General features: G+C 39.2%; 2 protein-coding genes across 5 annotated transcripts; one reads left to right on the top strand and one right to left on the bottom strand.

Annotated features, from left to right (window-relative positions):
- Positions 1-552: 552 nt before the first annotated feature.
- Positions 553-5,602, bottom strand: c8a (complement C8 alpha chain). Of its 2 annotated transcripts, none has more exons than XM_088311341.1 (11): positions 5,403-5,602; positions 5,214-5,328; positions 4,733-4,880; positions 4,331-4,478; positions 3,487-3,676; positions 3,226-3,408; positions 1,973-2,213; positions 1,771-1,902; positions 1,377-1,534; positions 916-1,141; positions 553-782 (listed from the first exon to the last, which is right to left on the bottom strand). In XM_088311341.1, exons 1-11 carry the CDS (start codon positions 5,552-5,554, stop codon positions 631-633), a joined length of 1,845 nt encoding a protein of 614 aa, XP_088167467.1. In that variant the 5' UTR covers positions 5,555-5,602; the 3' UTR covers positions 553-630. The 2 variants fall into 2 exon arrangements, with proteins under 2 accessions (XP_088167467.1, XP_088167468.1); XM_088311342.1 differs by having other exon boundaries at positions 3,226-3,460; positions 3,629-3,676.
- A 1,145-nt stretch (positions 5,603-6,747) lies between these two features.
- LOC148325746 (uncharacterized) lies at positions 6,748-15,735 on the top strand. Of its 3 annotated transcripts, none has more exons than XM_088311340.1 (19): positions 6,748-6,925; positions 7,417-8,332; positions 8,435-8,623; positions 9,042-9,315; positions 9,386-9,486; positions 9,563-9,591; positions 9,698-9,738; positions 9,834-9,878; positions 10,083-10,215; positions 11,095-11,254; positions 11,355-11,478; positions 11,543-11,574; positions 12,727-12,790; positions 13,733-13,767; positions 14,005-14,068; positions 14,712-14,810; positions 14,933-14,946; positions 15,127-15,160; positions 15,295-15,735. In XM_088311340.1, exons 1-19 carry the CDS (start codon positions 6,917-6,919, stop codon positions 15,362-15,364), a joined length of 2,433 nt encoding a protein of 810 aa, XP_088167466.1. In that variant the 5' UTR covers positions 6,748-6,916; the 3' UTR covers positions 15,365-15,735. The 3 variants fall into 3 exon arrangements, with proteins under 3 accessions (XP_088167466.1, XP_088167465.1, XP_088167464.1); XM_088311339.1 differs by having other exon boundaries at positions 8,874-9,315; XM_088311338.1 differs by having other exon boundaries at positions 6,749-6,925; positions 8,781-9,315.
- Positions 15,736-16,401: the final 666 nt, after the last annotated feature.

The following is a 16,401-nucleotide window of genomic DNA, read 5'->3' as shown; positions in this document are numbered from 1 at the left end:
CAAATTTATCTTTCCTGTGTACTCAAACAATTTTCGTCTTACGTACTCAATCCTCAAACAGTTGTGAGGAGCTCACTTGTTTTATAGCAAAATGACAAAAAGTGTTTGAACAGCTGCTGTTAATCACAATCCCACTACTTATTTGGCCCACAATGTTGGATTTTGGTAAAATCATGGACAGAATAGGAAAGTTGTGGATATTTTGTTGTGGTTTTCTGTGAAAATAAATAATCATTTACATCCGGCTGTCACCAAAACAGGTCCAGGATGACCCATGGCATGTTTACATTTTATGTCTGTGTCTGTTTGTGTTCCACATTACACAAAAAAAAAAGCAGATCACAAGTATGTAGGCGTCCAAGGAGAGATGTCATAGTGAAGGAGAACTAAAGCAAAGAGCTGCACTACTTGAAGTAGAGGGTGGGTTTAGTCTTGCTCAATAGCACCTCAACAGTACTCTGGAAACCGATGAGGGAAATCACAATTAAAAATGGTTTGATTCAGGAAAGTCAACTTCTTTCACAAAAATAATAATAATGATAATAAAATGTGTGATTTGCAGAATTATTCATTTTATTTGAAACTTTTCAAGTGAGGCCTTTTCCACAATTACATATAGAGCACGTTCCTTCAACAATGCTGCGACTGAGAGGAGGAGCCTAGGCACGTAGCTCCGCCTCCTTCAGGTGGCGGATTATTACAAGCCCTACTACGCTGTTTCCTCCCTGATGTACATGCAGACCAAACTCCCCAGCAGGACCATGATCCATCCGTTCCTGTTCCTGTTGACAGGATACAAGTATCCATCCAGTCATAATGTCCACATTTTGCAAGATCACAGTTAAGTAATCGTATTTTTAACATGAATATAACAGAGTAAAATCATTCAAACCGCGCTGCTTCTTATTGTCTCACCAGATCGTCGCGTGTCCTCACAGGCTTCTCCTTGGTAGCCTGGTTTACAAATGCAGCCGCAGGATGTACCAGTGAGCACAGGGATCCCATTATGCCTGCAGGGGGCGCAACGACAAGAGCTGAACTGCTGCAGATACTCTTCCAGTCCCCTCTGGAGGTTGGCCAGCCTGGCTCCAACGTGATCTGATGCTGTGCTGAGACGCACAAGCTCATAGATTGGCATGATCTGGCTCAATGTGGTGGAGGCAAAGCAGAGAAAGCAGATGTTTCATTACATCAAGTGTAGCATTCTTTTGTTTTGTTTTTTCTTTTTTTTTTTTTGGTCATGAGCCATATCATGAACAAAAGTAATATGGACGCAGAGAAAAAGGTCTCTATGCATCCAGTGACGCAAGTTGGCTCAGAGAAAGCATTTTTCAACAGATATTTCGAGGAGTTAATGCAAAATGTCGGGGTCTCACCTCCTGTTCAACAACCGCTGGGTTGTACTTAAGGCTTGCCCCCCACTTACGATAGGTGTCAGGATCTCTGATGACCAGCAAGCCACTGCTGGTGTCTGTGTAACCCCCCTTCACCAACGTAATAACGTCCTTAATTACAGCAGAACCTTTGTCTGTGACTTTAGGCAAAAGTAAAACAACAAAATGGAAAAAAAAATTAAGAAAGGTCAATAAATGTTTAATAATCCTATGGCAGTTCAATTAAATGAGACAAAGTTTTACGTTTTGAATTGCAAGCAAATGGAACAAGGTGTCACTAATGCACATTTGGGACTACTTTTCCTCTTGGATTCTATCAATAGTCCCATTGCATCCACCTTCTAATTTTATACCTTTGTTTGACTTGCTTACTCACCATGTAATAAGGGTCCACCTTTTTTACATAATTCACCCCCCACAGTGAGATCTGCTTGTCCATAGCTGCCGAATGTACCGCTCAAACCAATAGAGGCACCTAGGCATGAACCAGCCTGTTTCCATTCAAGTTCTGCAAAGTAATACATAATGATAAAAAGGCACACTAAATAGTTGACTTCAAACAAGAAAGCCAACCCTACTTGATTCAGCCATGGATGTTTTGTTGACGACCACCACATATTCCAGCGTTCCTCCCATTGCTCCCTCAGTGACATAGTGGGTGCCAAATGAGTTGAAGAAGCGAGAATACAAGCCAAAATCATATTGCTCCGGGAGTTCCATAAGTGACAGGTAGAAATCCTCATGCAGCATCAGCCTATTACTTCTCATCTTGAAGTGAGCTGTTTCCACTTTGGACCAAAGCCTGATAAAACCAAGGTCCTGACAGGAAAGATTAATCATATGTGACATTGTAGGAGTATGTTTGAAGATAACAAGGCTTTTTTCCACCTTCAGAATTAAACCATTTGCTACAGCTAAGCATACATTGACAAAACATTCAAGGACAATTTCAAGTCTTCAGTTGGTGTTGATGTTTTTGAAATGTGGGAGGAAACCGGAGTGCTTAAAAAAAAAGTCCACGCAAGAAGGATAACATACAAAATAAACACAGGAAGGGCTCGTCAGATTCAAACCATCAGCCTCAGACGTTCTCAGTCAGACCTGTGAGGCAGATGTGCTCGCCACTGTGCCCATAGCAGAAATTGATATACATGTTTATTCGGTGGAGCAAGAAGTAGCTATTGTTTGGGTCGCCATGGCAATCACAAAGATGTAATTCTCTTTATTAGAAAGCAGTGTGCCATGCAAACGATGGTGAACTTGTGTTTAAGATTAAATTTCTATCGACAATGGAACAAATGTAATTATTCTCAAAGAGTAGACATGCCAGCTGTTTTAATTACCTATCTATTTTTCCCATAGGAAATAATCAAAGATTAATTAATTAAATCCATGCTCAACTTGTCACCATTATAAAATGTTGATTAACTGCACATGCAATATTTTGAGTGCAGAAAAATAAAACTATAGTATTTGCAAATACCTGACAGACACATATATTGTGAGGTTTTCGAGCTTGATGTTTTGACTGATTTTTGAGGCATATTTTTTTTCTTTTTTGGGCATTTTGAATCAGGAGATTCAACTGTGTATATATGCTGTCATCGGACGTAAACCTTTTGCCATTATTATAATTATTATTATTTTCATCATTATTTATTTTCAAATCAATTTAATACTGGTCAGTCCCCATATGACAAACGACAACCCAATGTAAAATGTTGAATTTGGCTTTCTTTTTTTGCCCAACACCAGTGATTATAATATAGTAATAATTAAGATAGTGCTTGTTTGTACATGTTGATTTGTAACACACTGGATATAACAGTACCTGGCTTTTATGCTGTGATATATTCCTTAGAAACTCCGACTCCTTACTTTCACTCAGTCCCACTTGCACATAATAGATGCCGACCGAGACGCCGGCATTGGAGGATCGCATAGTTTTCCGTGCGTTTAACAGGCTCACCGCGCTATTGTAATATTCCCGAGTGCCCTCTGAAGTAGCCTCTGCCTGCAAAAGATAAACTTGCATTGCCATGTATCCGCTGAGTCCATCCAGTAACCTGCACACAACAATAAATCACAGTACCACAAAGCGGTAGGTATGGTAATTGAAAGGTTTCCTGTAGTTTTTCTCATCTTCATTGTAGTGCAGGTTTTCACAGAACGAATCATAGGTGAACTTTCTCCAGTCACCGTTATACACATAGTCACATTTTCCTCCAAAGTACTTTGGGTCCAGCACGCGATCCACAAATTCTCCAGTCAAAGCGTTGTAGCTGAAACAAGTTACAACACATGTTCATTTATGAAGATAGCAGGAAATTATGCCCAAAACAAACAGTTGACTGTATGTTTCAAGTAATTATGTACACGTCGCTAAACCTCCTGTCTGTTTGATTCAAGCTTGCCAAGACCTGTGGAACGCGACTCTTTTAGGAAATGACTGCACATTTTAAGAATCATTATGTTGTGTACACTTCAGCATTTTTCAAAAGATTAACATCTTAATTTGTACTAACTTGGCTATGGTCCTAGAGCTGTAAACAAATTGTAGAAAACAGACTAAAAGACTGGCGTCGATTGTTTTATTTTCTTTGTTAATTTTTTCTTTTTTTTTGTTGAGAGCAAAAATCATGGTTTGATAAGCATCTTAACTCATTTAATGCCAGAATTTTTCACGAGAGGAAACGCCTCAATTCCCGCGTTTTTCTGGATTTTGACTGATTTTGCGAGGCCAACAGAATACTGTGTTCTAATGCTATAAAAACACGGAGTTATGACGCAAAAAAAAAAAAGAAAAAAAAAAGGCTAAGACGTATAAATACGTCTTTGGGAGGCAGGGACTACATTTTTGAAAACATATATTTATGTCTTATGGATTGAATGAGTTAAGTGCTATGTTTCATTTATGTTATTGTAAGACTGTTTACCCCTGAGTGCCACGCTCAGCACCAGGAATGGCGAGGAGGGCGGAGCACTTGTCATTCCTCCGGTTAAAGACTTCACAACCATCTTCATCTGAAAAATCATCACAGTCTACCTCACCATTACAGCGAAGGGATTGGCTGATACAGCGGCCTGCAACATACAAACAAAGGAAAATATGTTTCATTAAACTTGCAAAAAGAAATGTGCTGTGATTGAACCTAAAAATAACACCTTCATAATTATAAGCCATTATGCTGTCTTATAAAAGAGGAAAAACAATAGCGTCTCTGTCAATTCCATGAAAACCACCAAAAAGTTTCACCACAGTATTGTTGGACTGCTTTCGCATCTTCTAACCAATTTGTCTGTAAACATTAACGTAATTAAATATTGATAGAACTTGCCAGTTTCTTTACAGGTGAAGCTCTCCCCACAGTAATCTGGTACCAAACATTCTGCAGTTGATGTTGGACATGCCAGTGTTTCCCACAGCGTCTCAAAACAAGGCGTCCCACCAAATTGTGACGGTTTCTCCAGATATCGGAAACGGAACTGAGACAAATATAGATAAGGAAGAAATAAAGAGGTTGAAACGGATTGATCTACTCGATCGATGTACAATCCTCATTGAGTTCACTTTTAAGATTCATATTCAGTCATTCCATATCTCAAAGAAATTCCCTTGTAGGAGATTACTTGAGCAAGTATTGACCCTCATCCAGACTGACAGTCAACTACAGAAAGTATTTTTTTTTTAAAATGAACAGAAAATTATTACACAATCCAATCAGTCTAAAGCATATTTACAGCAGCACAATCACAACAGAGTATTACATATAAAAGGCAGCGTTATGCCATTAAATCAGAATAAATATTCAACTGTACCTTTTGGTCTGTGCAAGAGTTACATGGTGTCCATGCTGACCAGCGCCCCAGTTTGCAGTTGACAGGTATTGGTTTGTTTACAGCTCTAACCCTCCTAGCAGTAGCACCACTTGTCCTGGAAAAAAAATATTCCCAATTCCATTTTCATTTCCAGGATTCATTAAAATCTCAAAAGAATGCATGCAGTACCTGTTATGTGCTGAAATCCATTGTCTCCTGTACATATTCACATTAACATTGACACTGATTGAAAGATGCAACGTGCACAAACATAGGAGTAAATTAATTACAGTCGCCATGACGGTATGAGGCGAATGTTGAAGATAAAAATGAAATATCATAGAACAAGTGTTGTCATCTTGGTGGTCTTCCTACCAATGCAATCTTGACTAACCACGGTGAATCATTGATAAAGAGTAAACAAAAGCTCTTACAACAGTTGGGAAAGTTTAATCATCTCGCATTAACAACAAACCCCAACAGGAACACAGAGTTCCATATAAGATAAGGTTTAAAACAATGGAAGATTTGTCACATTTGAATCATGTTATTGTGTTCAAAGGCTTATCTGCTTTTAGATTTATTTGTTTGCATGTGATGATCAAGCTACATTTTGAGCCGCTCACATTAGAACCTTCTTTAATGGGAAGTCATTACAGTTTCTTATGTGATTTCATACTGGAATAAATATGTGGAACTCATTGACTGGCAAAAAGTCTGGTTGTCACCCAATCTTTATCTGTTGACCAACAAAGTTAAAGATAATTCATAGGTTTTACCCCTCAAATGAACACATTGTTAAAACATTTAAAAAAAAAGATGTTAAATGCTCCCTCTGTTCTGGGGATACCGAAACAGTGACTCATTTATGCCCTATTTATTGTTCAAACATTTTGGTCTGATATATGTAATTTTATTGCTAACAATATTGCTAAAGATGTTCAGCTGTTTTGGAAGGATATTCTGCTTTGTGTATATGACTTTAAAAGAAATAAGGCAAAGTCCAATGAAACTTTTATTATCAATCTTATACTTTTTAATTTAATTGATTTCCACAGTGAAGTCAAGCAGTACACCAAATAGTTTACCTTGAATATCGGTAATTTTGCACATTTTGATGTTTTTTAAACTCTTATTTCCCCTGGCATTTTAGTGTTTTATTTATTTATTTATTTTGTTGTATTGTTTTTTATTTGGTTGATATTCAAGAATGGTGTTTTGTTTATTCATTGTACTAATACAGCTGGTTGTAAAACTTTTTTTGTAGGATGTGCAAATGTTAATAATTAAAAAATGGAGTTATATGTATATTAGTTATTTTTGTAAAGTTAGAAACGTTATCCTTTTTTATTTATTTTTTATCTGATTAGATAAATGGAAAACAGAATAATGGGTCTGAAACGTGTATGCAGTAAACTTTGTTTTGTATCAACTTGTCAGTAAACTACATGGAAAATGGAAACTAATTCTGCCCTAATAATTAACGTCGCTTTCATACAAATATCGTGAACGCGCACGCAAACAGTGACGTGTATTACGCATGCGCACCACAGCACCCGCACATTCAAATTGTTTGTATTAGCATCGTCGAGGATTAGCATTTATACGTACGTCACCTGAAAGTTGTCTCCAGACTGGAAAACTACGAAAGCAATCGACGTTCAGGTTGCAAACCCGAACAGTGATGAACAAAACGAGCTACAATGGAGGAAGTAAGGAAATACGTGTTTTGTCGGTTTATTTTTCTAAATGCAGAGTTAGTTTCATTACCTGTGCTGTCAAAGGCGAGTTGGCGACCTTCGGCGTGCTTCCTCGGTGCTGGAGTGTCGCGTTAGAATGATTTTTGTTCTGTCAATATGCGCCACTAACAACCATAACTTGACAATTATACCCAAGTCTATTGAAGCACTTACAGAGTTACATGTCACTCAAAATGACATATGAAATGAATTACAGATAAGCTATTGTTTGTTCCTGTGGTTTTAACAGCGGTCAACCCCCAAATTGTGTAAAATCGAGATTGAGTTTGATAAAATGCATTCAACAATTATTAGCATTATACATAAATTCTTTAAAAATAAACATTCTAGATAAAACGTTATTCTGGTCTTGAGGTGCGGGAAATGGTGTTAGAGCAAGCAGTGATATATTCCATTCTTTGTGTTCATGATAAATTATTCTCTTGTTTTTTTTTTTTTTTCAGGAGAATCAAATAAATTTCAAAGCTTTGAGGGCCAAGTTTCAGGAGGAAGCTCTTTTGGCTCAGTCCAAAACCATTCGACCAGCTGTAGCGGAAAAACCCAAAAACCTTCCTCCTGCTGGAGGCCACTGTAGTTCAGTGGTTAGTAGTATCAATATTGCCACAGAAAGCAAGACAACAGTTGTTCCCAGAGTTATCTTTAGAGATGAACTGCGAGCCTCTGGGGGGAAGCGACCAATTTCTTCTCCAGTAAAACCTCTGCAGATCTCCCCCTCTTCTCAGTCCGCTAATGGAGACAGCACAAAAAGGCAGTCCTTCAAAGAACGGCACATGCCTCAGGTGCTTCCTGTCCTGTATTCTAAAGAACAGAAGTTTGAGTCGCAACAAGAACAAGACATGGCGAAAGAAATCCCACAAACAAAAATCAAGAAGAATAATTTGTTCCTTGCTTTAAAGTCTTCTCGAGTGTTAAAGTTTAGCACAGAAAGCGAAGAGGAACCCACATATGCCGAATTGACCACCAGACCTTCTAGTGCACCTGGCGAGTTGGCCTCTGCGGAAAAGCAGACCTCAGATGATGGTGTTTCGCTCCAATGGGACCAATTAAACACAGCTCGGCGTCTCTCCAGTCCCGATGTCTCGGTCTCTCCTCCATTAGTAGAGATGAGTGTTGACTGTGACAATCGCATCATTAGCACCTTGGAGAGGGCCAAGAGGAAGTTCTCCCGCCGACACATATTGATTTCCAACAAATCCAAGAGTCTGCGTTCTCCTGACATTGCAACATCCCTTTCGCCGCCTAAGAACATGGAAAATGTGGAGCCTGACCTCCCTCCGCTTCCACCTCCACCCGTTGGACTCCCACACCTTGCTTGCATTTCTGCCCGACCTTTCTCCAAAGTCAACAACTCTGCCCGAAGTATGTTGCAAACATTGTTCTGTAACTGTATGCCTTTACTTTTTTGATATTTGTATAATTATGAATGTGTGTACAACCCCCCCCCCCCAAAAAAAAAAAAAGAATCTGCATTCATTACGCAGTATCGTCCAGACAAAGTGGAAGGTCCTTCTGTCCCTGCTGAACGCCCTTCTTATTCGGCTCCTCAAAAGAATCCGCTGCCTGACTTGAGGTCACTGGGGCCAAAGCCATTGAAGACTCCCAGACCACCATTCATATCGCTCAAACAGTACCAAAAATCTTCAGTTACTGGTGTGTTAACCTTCTTTTCTTTTTATTTTTCCTCCGGCCTCTATTTCGTCTGGACATCACTGTCATATGTTTTTTTTTTTTTTGTACTGCTATTTGGATTTAGCATATTTGTGGTGAGAGTGGACATCTGCTTAAGTGCTAATACCTCTCTTCATAGAAGTGTTAAAGGATCGCAACCAAGAGCCAACTAAAGGTCCCGAGTCGGAAAAGCCCATATGCAGTGCTGTTCTGGATGCTCCTGTGTTTCCAGACTTTGAGAATCCAGAGATGGAACCCGCAGACTGTGGAGCTGTAGATCTTGCCTCTTTAGACCTAGAGGTTCTAGATTTGGAAGGCCTCAGCTCACCACCTCCTGTGCCCAGTGACTGCGGAGTCCCTGAATCCAAGGCTTCACAATCTGACACGTGTACTTCCGCAGGGGCCAGTGAAAGCTGTCTTGTCCAACAGCTGAGACTTGGCAGTCTGAGCGGAATACCTTCTCACCCAGCCAGCTTCCCCGAACCATCAAATCTGGCAGAGTCCGTCACACATGACCAAAGCAGCCAGAGTGAGGAGGTGATTGTTCCTCCTCCTCCTACCTGTCTTGCTGATGAGGCCGAACTGTCAGTTGCTGTGTCCCACTCTGCCCGAGATGAAATTGAGCTCAGTCGCCAAGCAGGCCCAAGTAATGATGATACACGTACACGTGCAAGGTGAGTGAGAATCAATGAATTAGAATCCAACTTTGTATTCATGTTTTTTAAATCGGATTGCTTGTTTCAGTGAACAAAACTATGAGTGCGACAATGTCTATGAAGATGTGGAAAACATCAACAAGTTCTTCCTGTGCCAGAACTCACGCAAGCAGAAAGGCAATTTGAAGAGTAAGGATACTTCCTTAATCCTTTATTTTCCTCCCAAAATCAAACTTGCACACTTAAAAGGAACTTTTTCTTTTAGATCCATATGCTGACAACAACCTTCCTTTGGTAAATAACTTTAAATGGGATTTATTCTATCTAATTTAAATTCATATTGCTTGACTTTACGCAAGACATCTGTGCCTGTAAATAATAACACATTGTTTAACTCAAGAAAGAGGAGGCGTCTCTTAACATTTGGCCACGGAACCCTTGGTATGAGTAGTTTTCTTTTAATTGACTTTGATTTTTGCCAGATGGAGGATCGTCGCCTTTGTTCATTTTTTTTTCTCACTACGTTTATTAAACAGGGGCAGCATATCAGGCGAACAATCATCCCATAATCATCTCCACAGGTATATTGCACATCACTCACTCATGCTTTCATTAAAATGATACTTTCTTTGTACTGCAAACTACTTCCATTTGCTTTCACATCAGTCTTGGTCCATGGCATATGGTTCTGTTCATGCTCAACCAACTGTGCTTGTAACTTTTAATGGAAAACAAGCCTTTGTTGCCGCTGAACAGTCTTTTTTTTTTTTTCTTCTTTTTTTCAGTAAGGAACGCCAAAGCCCCAACACAGCTGACTACAAAGAACTGAAGAAGAGAGAGAAGCAGCGGCTGGAGAGGGAGAAAAAGGAGCAAAAGGAAAGGGAGAAGAAGGAAAATGAAATGAAAAAGAAGTTCAAAGTAGGTCTGGATGATACTTGGTGAATTATTTTGGAAGACGCTCATGTTATTTGGTGCACCGCATTTCCTCATAATAGCAGACACAGCCATTTCAGGTAGTATATTTTCTCCATTCCAGAGAATGAGAGCCAGATCATAAGGTGAAGGTGTTTCATTAGGGTGGTGGCCTTCATTTATGTGTGACGTTTGACACCACCCCCGCACCATCAACAACAAAAAGCAATTATACAAAAAACATGAATTATGAGAGAGATGTAATTAATACAGTGTGCTGAAAAAGTTTGCTTTTTTCCCTCGTTTCATTTTAGATAACATTTTTAAATCATTCTGACAGACATGAGACCATGCTGACATGGAGCAGCATTGCAAAATTGTCTTGTCTTGCCCAGTTTTTCTAGTGATGCTGCTCCGATATCAATTGGCGTACCATGTTCAAGGGATGATGTTTTATTTAAAAAAATAAATAAAAAAGCCTCAGCTGTCAAAAGCTGATGCCTTCACATTCAAATGATACCTGGAATAAAATAGAAAAAAGGATTGGGAAGTGAATTTTGGTATACTCTGTATATGATTTAAGTGCTTTTTTAAAAAATGTTTTAATTTAACTGTGGAATTTAGCTTTAAAGATTCCATGTGTGCATTTCGGGTGGTGTGTGTTGTGGGAAAAGATGGCCAACATGTCATAGTGCGACTACTTGTTCTAGTTACCAGAGGAGGCAAAAAAGAAGCATTTAGTATGCCATTTATTTATTTGTATAAGTGGACCTGGCATCTATTAGACAGGAGGTCTTTAAACTTTCAATGTATTTGCTGTTTATAATGTTAACTCAGCAAAAGATGTTGCATGTTGACATTCGTGGGTGTGTTGTGCGTCTCTAGGTGACCGGCATTGAAGAGCCCATGTACCACGCTAAGGTGACCGTGGCTAGCAAAGTCCGCAAGAATGACCTACCTGTGAAAAGCGGGGACACCGTCAGCATCATTCGCACCACCAACTGCCCCAAAGGCAAATGGTTGGCACGAGATGCAAGCCACAAATGTGAGTTTAAATGCGTACACAGTTTTTTTTTTTTTTTGGGAGGGGGGGGGGGGGTTCTGTTGAGTTGTTGAGTGGCTGTACACTGTCTTGGCTTCCACAGATGGCTACATCTCAGTGATGAATGTGGAGCTTAATATCAAGGAGATGTTGGAACTTGGCAAAAAGGCCCAAGCAGCCGGACGTGGTGGCAACCAGGATGGGGACACCATCAGCATTGGCAGCAGGTACATCATAGTAAAGCATCAGTGAGCATCATCATCCGACATCACTGTTTCTTTCCTTTTGCAGATCATCAAGCCACATTGTTGTCACAAGCAGTTGTGAGTATCACAAGCGTATGCTGGCATACCGTAGCTGCCCTAAATGATTGCCAAAATCGGTTTGCTAAAATAGTTTATTATATTTATTTGGTTATCAATTTAAAAAAAAACAAAAAAAAAAAAAACATTTGACCCTTTGAAAAGTTTGAGTGATTTATGCTTGATTCCTTTCAGACATCTGAGAAAGGTGAATTCAGTTTCTAATTCTACATCCCTTCTCAAAATTGTAAATCATTCAGAGTTCAAAGAAATTCTGGCATGATTTTGTCAATACCCAAGGATCAAGATATATATTTTACTTCAGTTTTTTTGCCCCTTATTAAAATTCACCACTGATTGACTGATTCTTTATGACACTCATGCAGCCAGCACTTCATCACCAAGCCGCCGAGTCAATTTAGTGTGCAGGTACTCATAAGTTGTGTACAAAGCGGATTCATTGCCAAATTCATATTGGCCCCCTCCCACTCATCACAACCAACATTTCTGCCATGTTTCAAAAGCCTGCGCTAATGTGCTTCCAGCTGCTCTTACGTTTTGGCTTTGAAAATGATAGTTTTCCTGTAGTGCTTCCTTTGCTTGAACGTGCGTGGGTGCATGGGAAAAGCAATTCGGTCTGCAAGGTATTATGTAAATGAGATGAATTGTTATATTAAAATTCAGCTAGTTTACATTGGGAAAAAAAATTGGGGTTATCTTTATACTTCTATCAGAATATCAAATAATACTGTGCATTATTATTAATGGTCAGTTAAAAAAATATATATACATTTATTTTTTGTTACAATTAAATGCAAGTGTATTGAACATCATTTATCCAGTTTGTTTTCATCCAAAACGTAAATATTTATTTTCTTCATGTTTTCAAAACAAAGAAGAAAGACCTTTCACATTTGGCTCTTGTGTTGGAAGCGTCTTGTTGAGCCACAAAACGCAGTTGCGCCAAGCATGGGAAAGATACCTTAAAAGCCCCAAGTGACTTGACCTAAATACCTTGCTACCCCCGAGATGTCCTATAATCAACAACTGTTATTTTTTGATTCGGAAGGAATTTAATATAAGCATTGGACCGGCGGTCTCGGTTGGTAGCCTGTCAAACCTCAGCCGTCAACAAGAACACTGCTTAACCAAAGCCATTTTGTTTTTCCTCAGTCACAGACGACAGTGAGGAGTGGGCCTGTGAAGACGAGACGCTCTCAGCCTGTTACGATAGCCAGTAAGGGGGAGAGTCTCACTTTTCTCTTATTTCATTGAGGATCAGTTGACCAACACAAATGAAAACCTAATCCCTTGAGTTATACGGTCACAGATATTCATAAGAAAAATTAATAAATAACAGCCATATCGTGATAAGACGCGTTGCTTCGAAGAGAAGAATGAACTCGGACACTTTGTCCACACCCACAGGCACACATAAGGCGCATGATTGGTTACCGGCTTCGAGATCGTCCAATAAAAGCACGAGTGGCTTTATCCCGTGAGCTGATTGGCTGCGCATCATGGCAGCATCTACCCTTATTTTATCTGTCAGTCTGTATTTATACAGTAAACATGGCACTTTTGAACAAGGTTCTGTTCGGGAACCCATAACTTTATTCAAATGTGCCGTTCTGTTAGTCAGAGGGACTAGTGAAACGTTAGCGTTTGTTAAAGTTTGTCTTAAAACGCTTACCTTAACTAGAATCTCGCATTGAATTTTATCGCAAGCTCTTGTTAATAGGGGCAAAGTGAGAGTTAAACCATGATTACTTCCTTTACCGTGCATCTTCGTGTGTTTAAAAGAACGAGAGAAAGAAGAAGAGAAAACAAACATTTTTTGTATGAATGTCAACAGGTTTATTGTACCTTCTGCCATCTTGTGGAAGAGCATTGTATTGTTCTGCCTGTCACTATACATTGCTCGCATTGATAGGGGTACAAATTGTAAATAGTAGTGTCATAATTTTCAGACGGATAAAGTAAAATTGGATAATTTACAGCAACATTCCTGATAATCTCTCACAGCAACCCGGTTGTGAGTCGCTGATTTATCATACAAAAAAAATAAAAAATACTGTCCAACCTATGATGAGCAACTAACGAAAAACAAGTCAAACCGCTGTACTTGACTCTACAAGTCTTGTTTATGAGTGATTTTTGTTTTTCTTCATCCTGGCAGCATTCCCCATCAAACCACCTCATTGCCTGATGTATGTGAGTACATTTGATACGTGGTTCTTTTGAAGTTCAACACCAGAACGTTGTTTCCCCTCAAGTCAGCATTCAAAATGCAACGTGAGCTCTGCTCGTGTTCACTGTCTGTACTGTTTTGCAATAACAATGTGGATGTTCTTTACTTCGTCTGTCTTTTCCGTTATCTCTTGCTCGCACTTTGTGTCACTGCCCCCATCCTTGCTTTCCTCTGCTCCCCTCTGCTTTTTGGTGTGTCAGCATATGACCTTGCTAACAAGCAGCACAAATTGAGTGATGCCAGCCTTGAGGATCTGAACACTCAGTAAGTCGAATGCGTGGAATATTAATGGAGAGACTCTAGAAATCGTTGACACGTCTGTCAATGTGGCTTGGCTTGATTTACAGTACATTACTTTCCGTGTATTAAAATAATTCATATCAAATGGTGGAAAAGTCATATATCTTGTAGAGGGTATTTTCATTCAAAATTAATGTATTAAAAGGTTTGTCATGCTAGAGAGAAATAGTTAGTAAAATTCCCTTGAGTTTTGACAAATTCCTAATTTGAGCCAAAATAATCATCAAGAAATATAATTCTACAAAATTTTGTAAACTCATCTATACGGCATATAGTGGTTAACTTCTTTTTACACTTTTGAGATGCTTAAGGTGCATTTATAACAGCACAGTTAAGTACACCACATACAACACTTTCTCAGTAGTGCTTTTTTAATATACGGTCTATTAATGTGAAATTGACAATAAAAATGGCTATAGAAAATAGTTTTTAGAATGGCAAGAATTTGACCCTTGACACAATAAAAAGACTAAGTAAAATCTGAAATCAAAATAAATCAATCTCACAACAGTGTTTTTGATATGAGGATGTAAATTACAATTCCGTGTGGATAAATTTAATATTGTTTCCTCTTTTTTTTTATTTTTTTATTATTTGCCCCCGCAAGGAAAAGGCATGAAGCCCTGCAGAAGCTTGCCATCTTCTTTGAACAGAGCATAGATGAATTTGACGATGTTCCTGATAGTGGTGCTCCAACTCCCACCAAGTATAGTATTTAATTTTATTTTTGTGGAACATTTCCAAAATGCTTTTATATGTATTTTGTGTTTTCATCAACCATTTTCTCCCCCCTCCCCATCTTTCTTTTTCTTCTGTCTGGATCCCAAGCACTGAACCACCAAGTAAGTGTTTTCATGGCTCCACTGTTGTCGCCACTAATGTCAAGCTCGCTGATAGCAGAGATGCTTCGAGGAGGCTACAAAGCAATCACGTTGAAGGACAATCTCTAAGACGTTTTCAACTCTTGCCTATGTGAAGGCGTGGAATCTGTGTGACATTTCTCTCCGTTTTCTTTTATCCAGGCTTCTTGTGTGCTGTTGAAGAGCCTCCTTACCCGTGAGTATTGGCCTAAAACAACTGAGGCGATGCTGATTTTTTTTTTTTGTTTTGGATTTGGCATGCTCATTATATTCTTGCCTCTGGTATATTGAAAAAGACTCAGTTCATTTCGCTGTTGTTCTACTTGACAGTGAACAAGAAGTGGACTTCTCAGAGCTGGAACTTCTTCCTCCGCCGCCTTTATATGCTGATACTGACTGAGTTAAACATCTGGTATCATTAGAAGCTGTACGCTTACCTGAGTATCTCGTGTGTATGCAAAACTGGAGAAAAAAAAAGCCCTCCCTGGCCAATTAAAATAAGCATCCTGAATGAAGTTGACATTTTTCTTGTACGCGCTAAGTTGTTCATGTGGGTGTTTTCACTTTGTTTGACGATACATACCACATCTGGATCACATTGTTTCTTTGGTGTGTTATTCAACACTGTTATGTTGTTGCACAATACAAATCTCACATGCAGAAGATAAAGCATGTCTTTTTGTACGAGTGTTTTTCATTTGTGTTTAGCTTCAGGGTTCAATTTAATAAAAAGTGTAAATAAACTTGTATGTAGTTAAAGGATGACAGTCACTGAGGCTCTTCCGTCAATTGATTCCAACATGCGGTAACAGGATGCACTTGCATTCAAGTACCCTTTCATCTCTGATGTGCCTTTTTTTGCCTGTCATCCTCAAAGAGATCACAGGCTCACTTAAGACACATCAAAGAGCAACAACTATTTACAAGGAGTGCATGGCCTCACCGTCGCTATCATTTTTGTAGATAAATTGTTTGCCTGCAAAATTGCCTTGCCAGACATAATGTTGAGTTATATTTGATCTAACAATTTTTATCATTGCGGTCGTTGCATTTCAAGAGACCTAGTTCTTTGGGTGTGGAGCACAGCTGAAACTGAACTCCCACCACTGAATTCATTGTATGAAACAAATTCTTAAATGACTTAATATCTTTAATGGTCAAATTGTTTATAATTTTGTAAGGTCGAGACCGTCACTTTATAAGTTCACTCCTCAACTGTGAAGCTACACGCGAGGATGGACAGTTCTACATTTTGCAATACTGCAGTTGTTTACTTTAAGAAAGAACGCATTGTTTGAACCGAACTCTCGGGTATGTAAAGTATGGAATGATTTATCAAACAGGCTCGTCTCGATTCCCTCTGGGAGAACCTCTCCTCATGCGTATCAATTGGGATGGGAGTGTCTGGAGGAGTGGCTCCCCTCCTTCCCCCGGTGG

Source organism: Idiotropiscis lumnitzeri, chromosome 12 (assembly GCF_059441095.1).
Source record: "Idiotropiscis lumnitzeri isolate Australia: NSW breed Sydney's pygmy pipehorse chromosome 12, RoL_Ilum_1.0, whole genome shotgun sequence".
Classification (NCBI taxonomy): domain Eukaryota; kingdom Metazoa; phylum Chordata; class Actinopteri; order Syngnathiformes; family Syngnathidae; genus Idiotropiscis; species Idiotropiscis lumnitzeri.
Note: the sequence above shows the minus strand (reverse complement) of the source record. Positions and strands in the feature narration are given on the sequence as shown.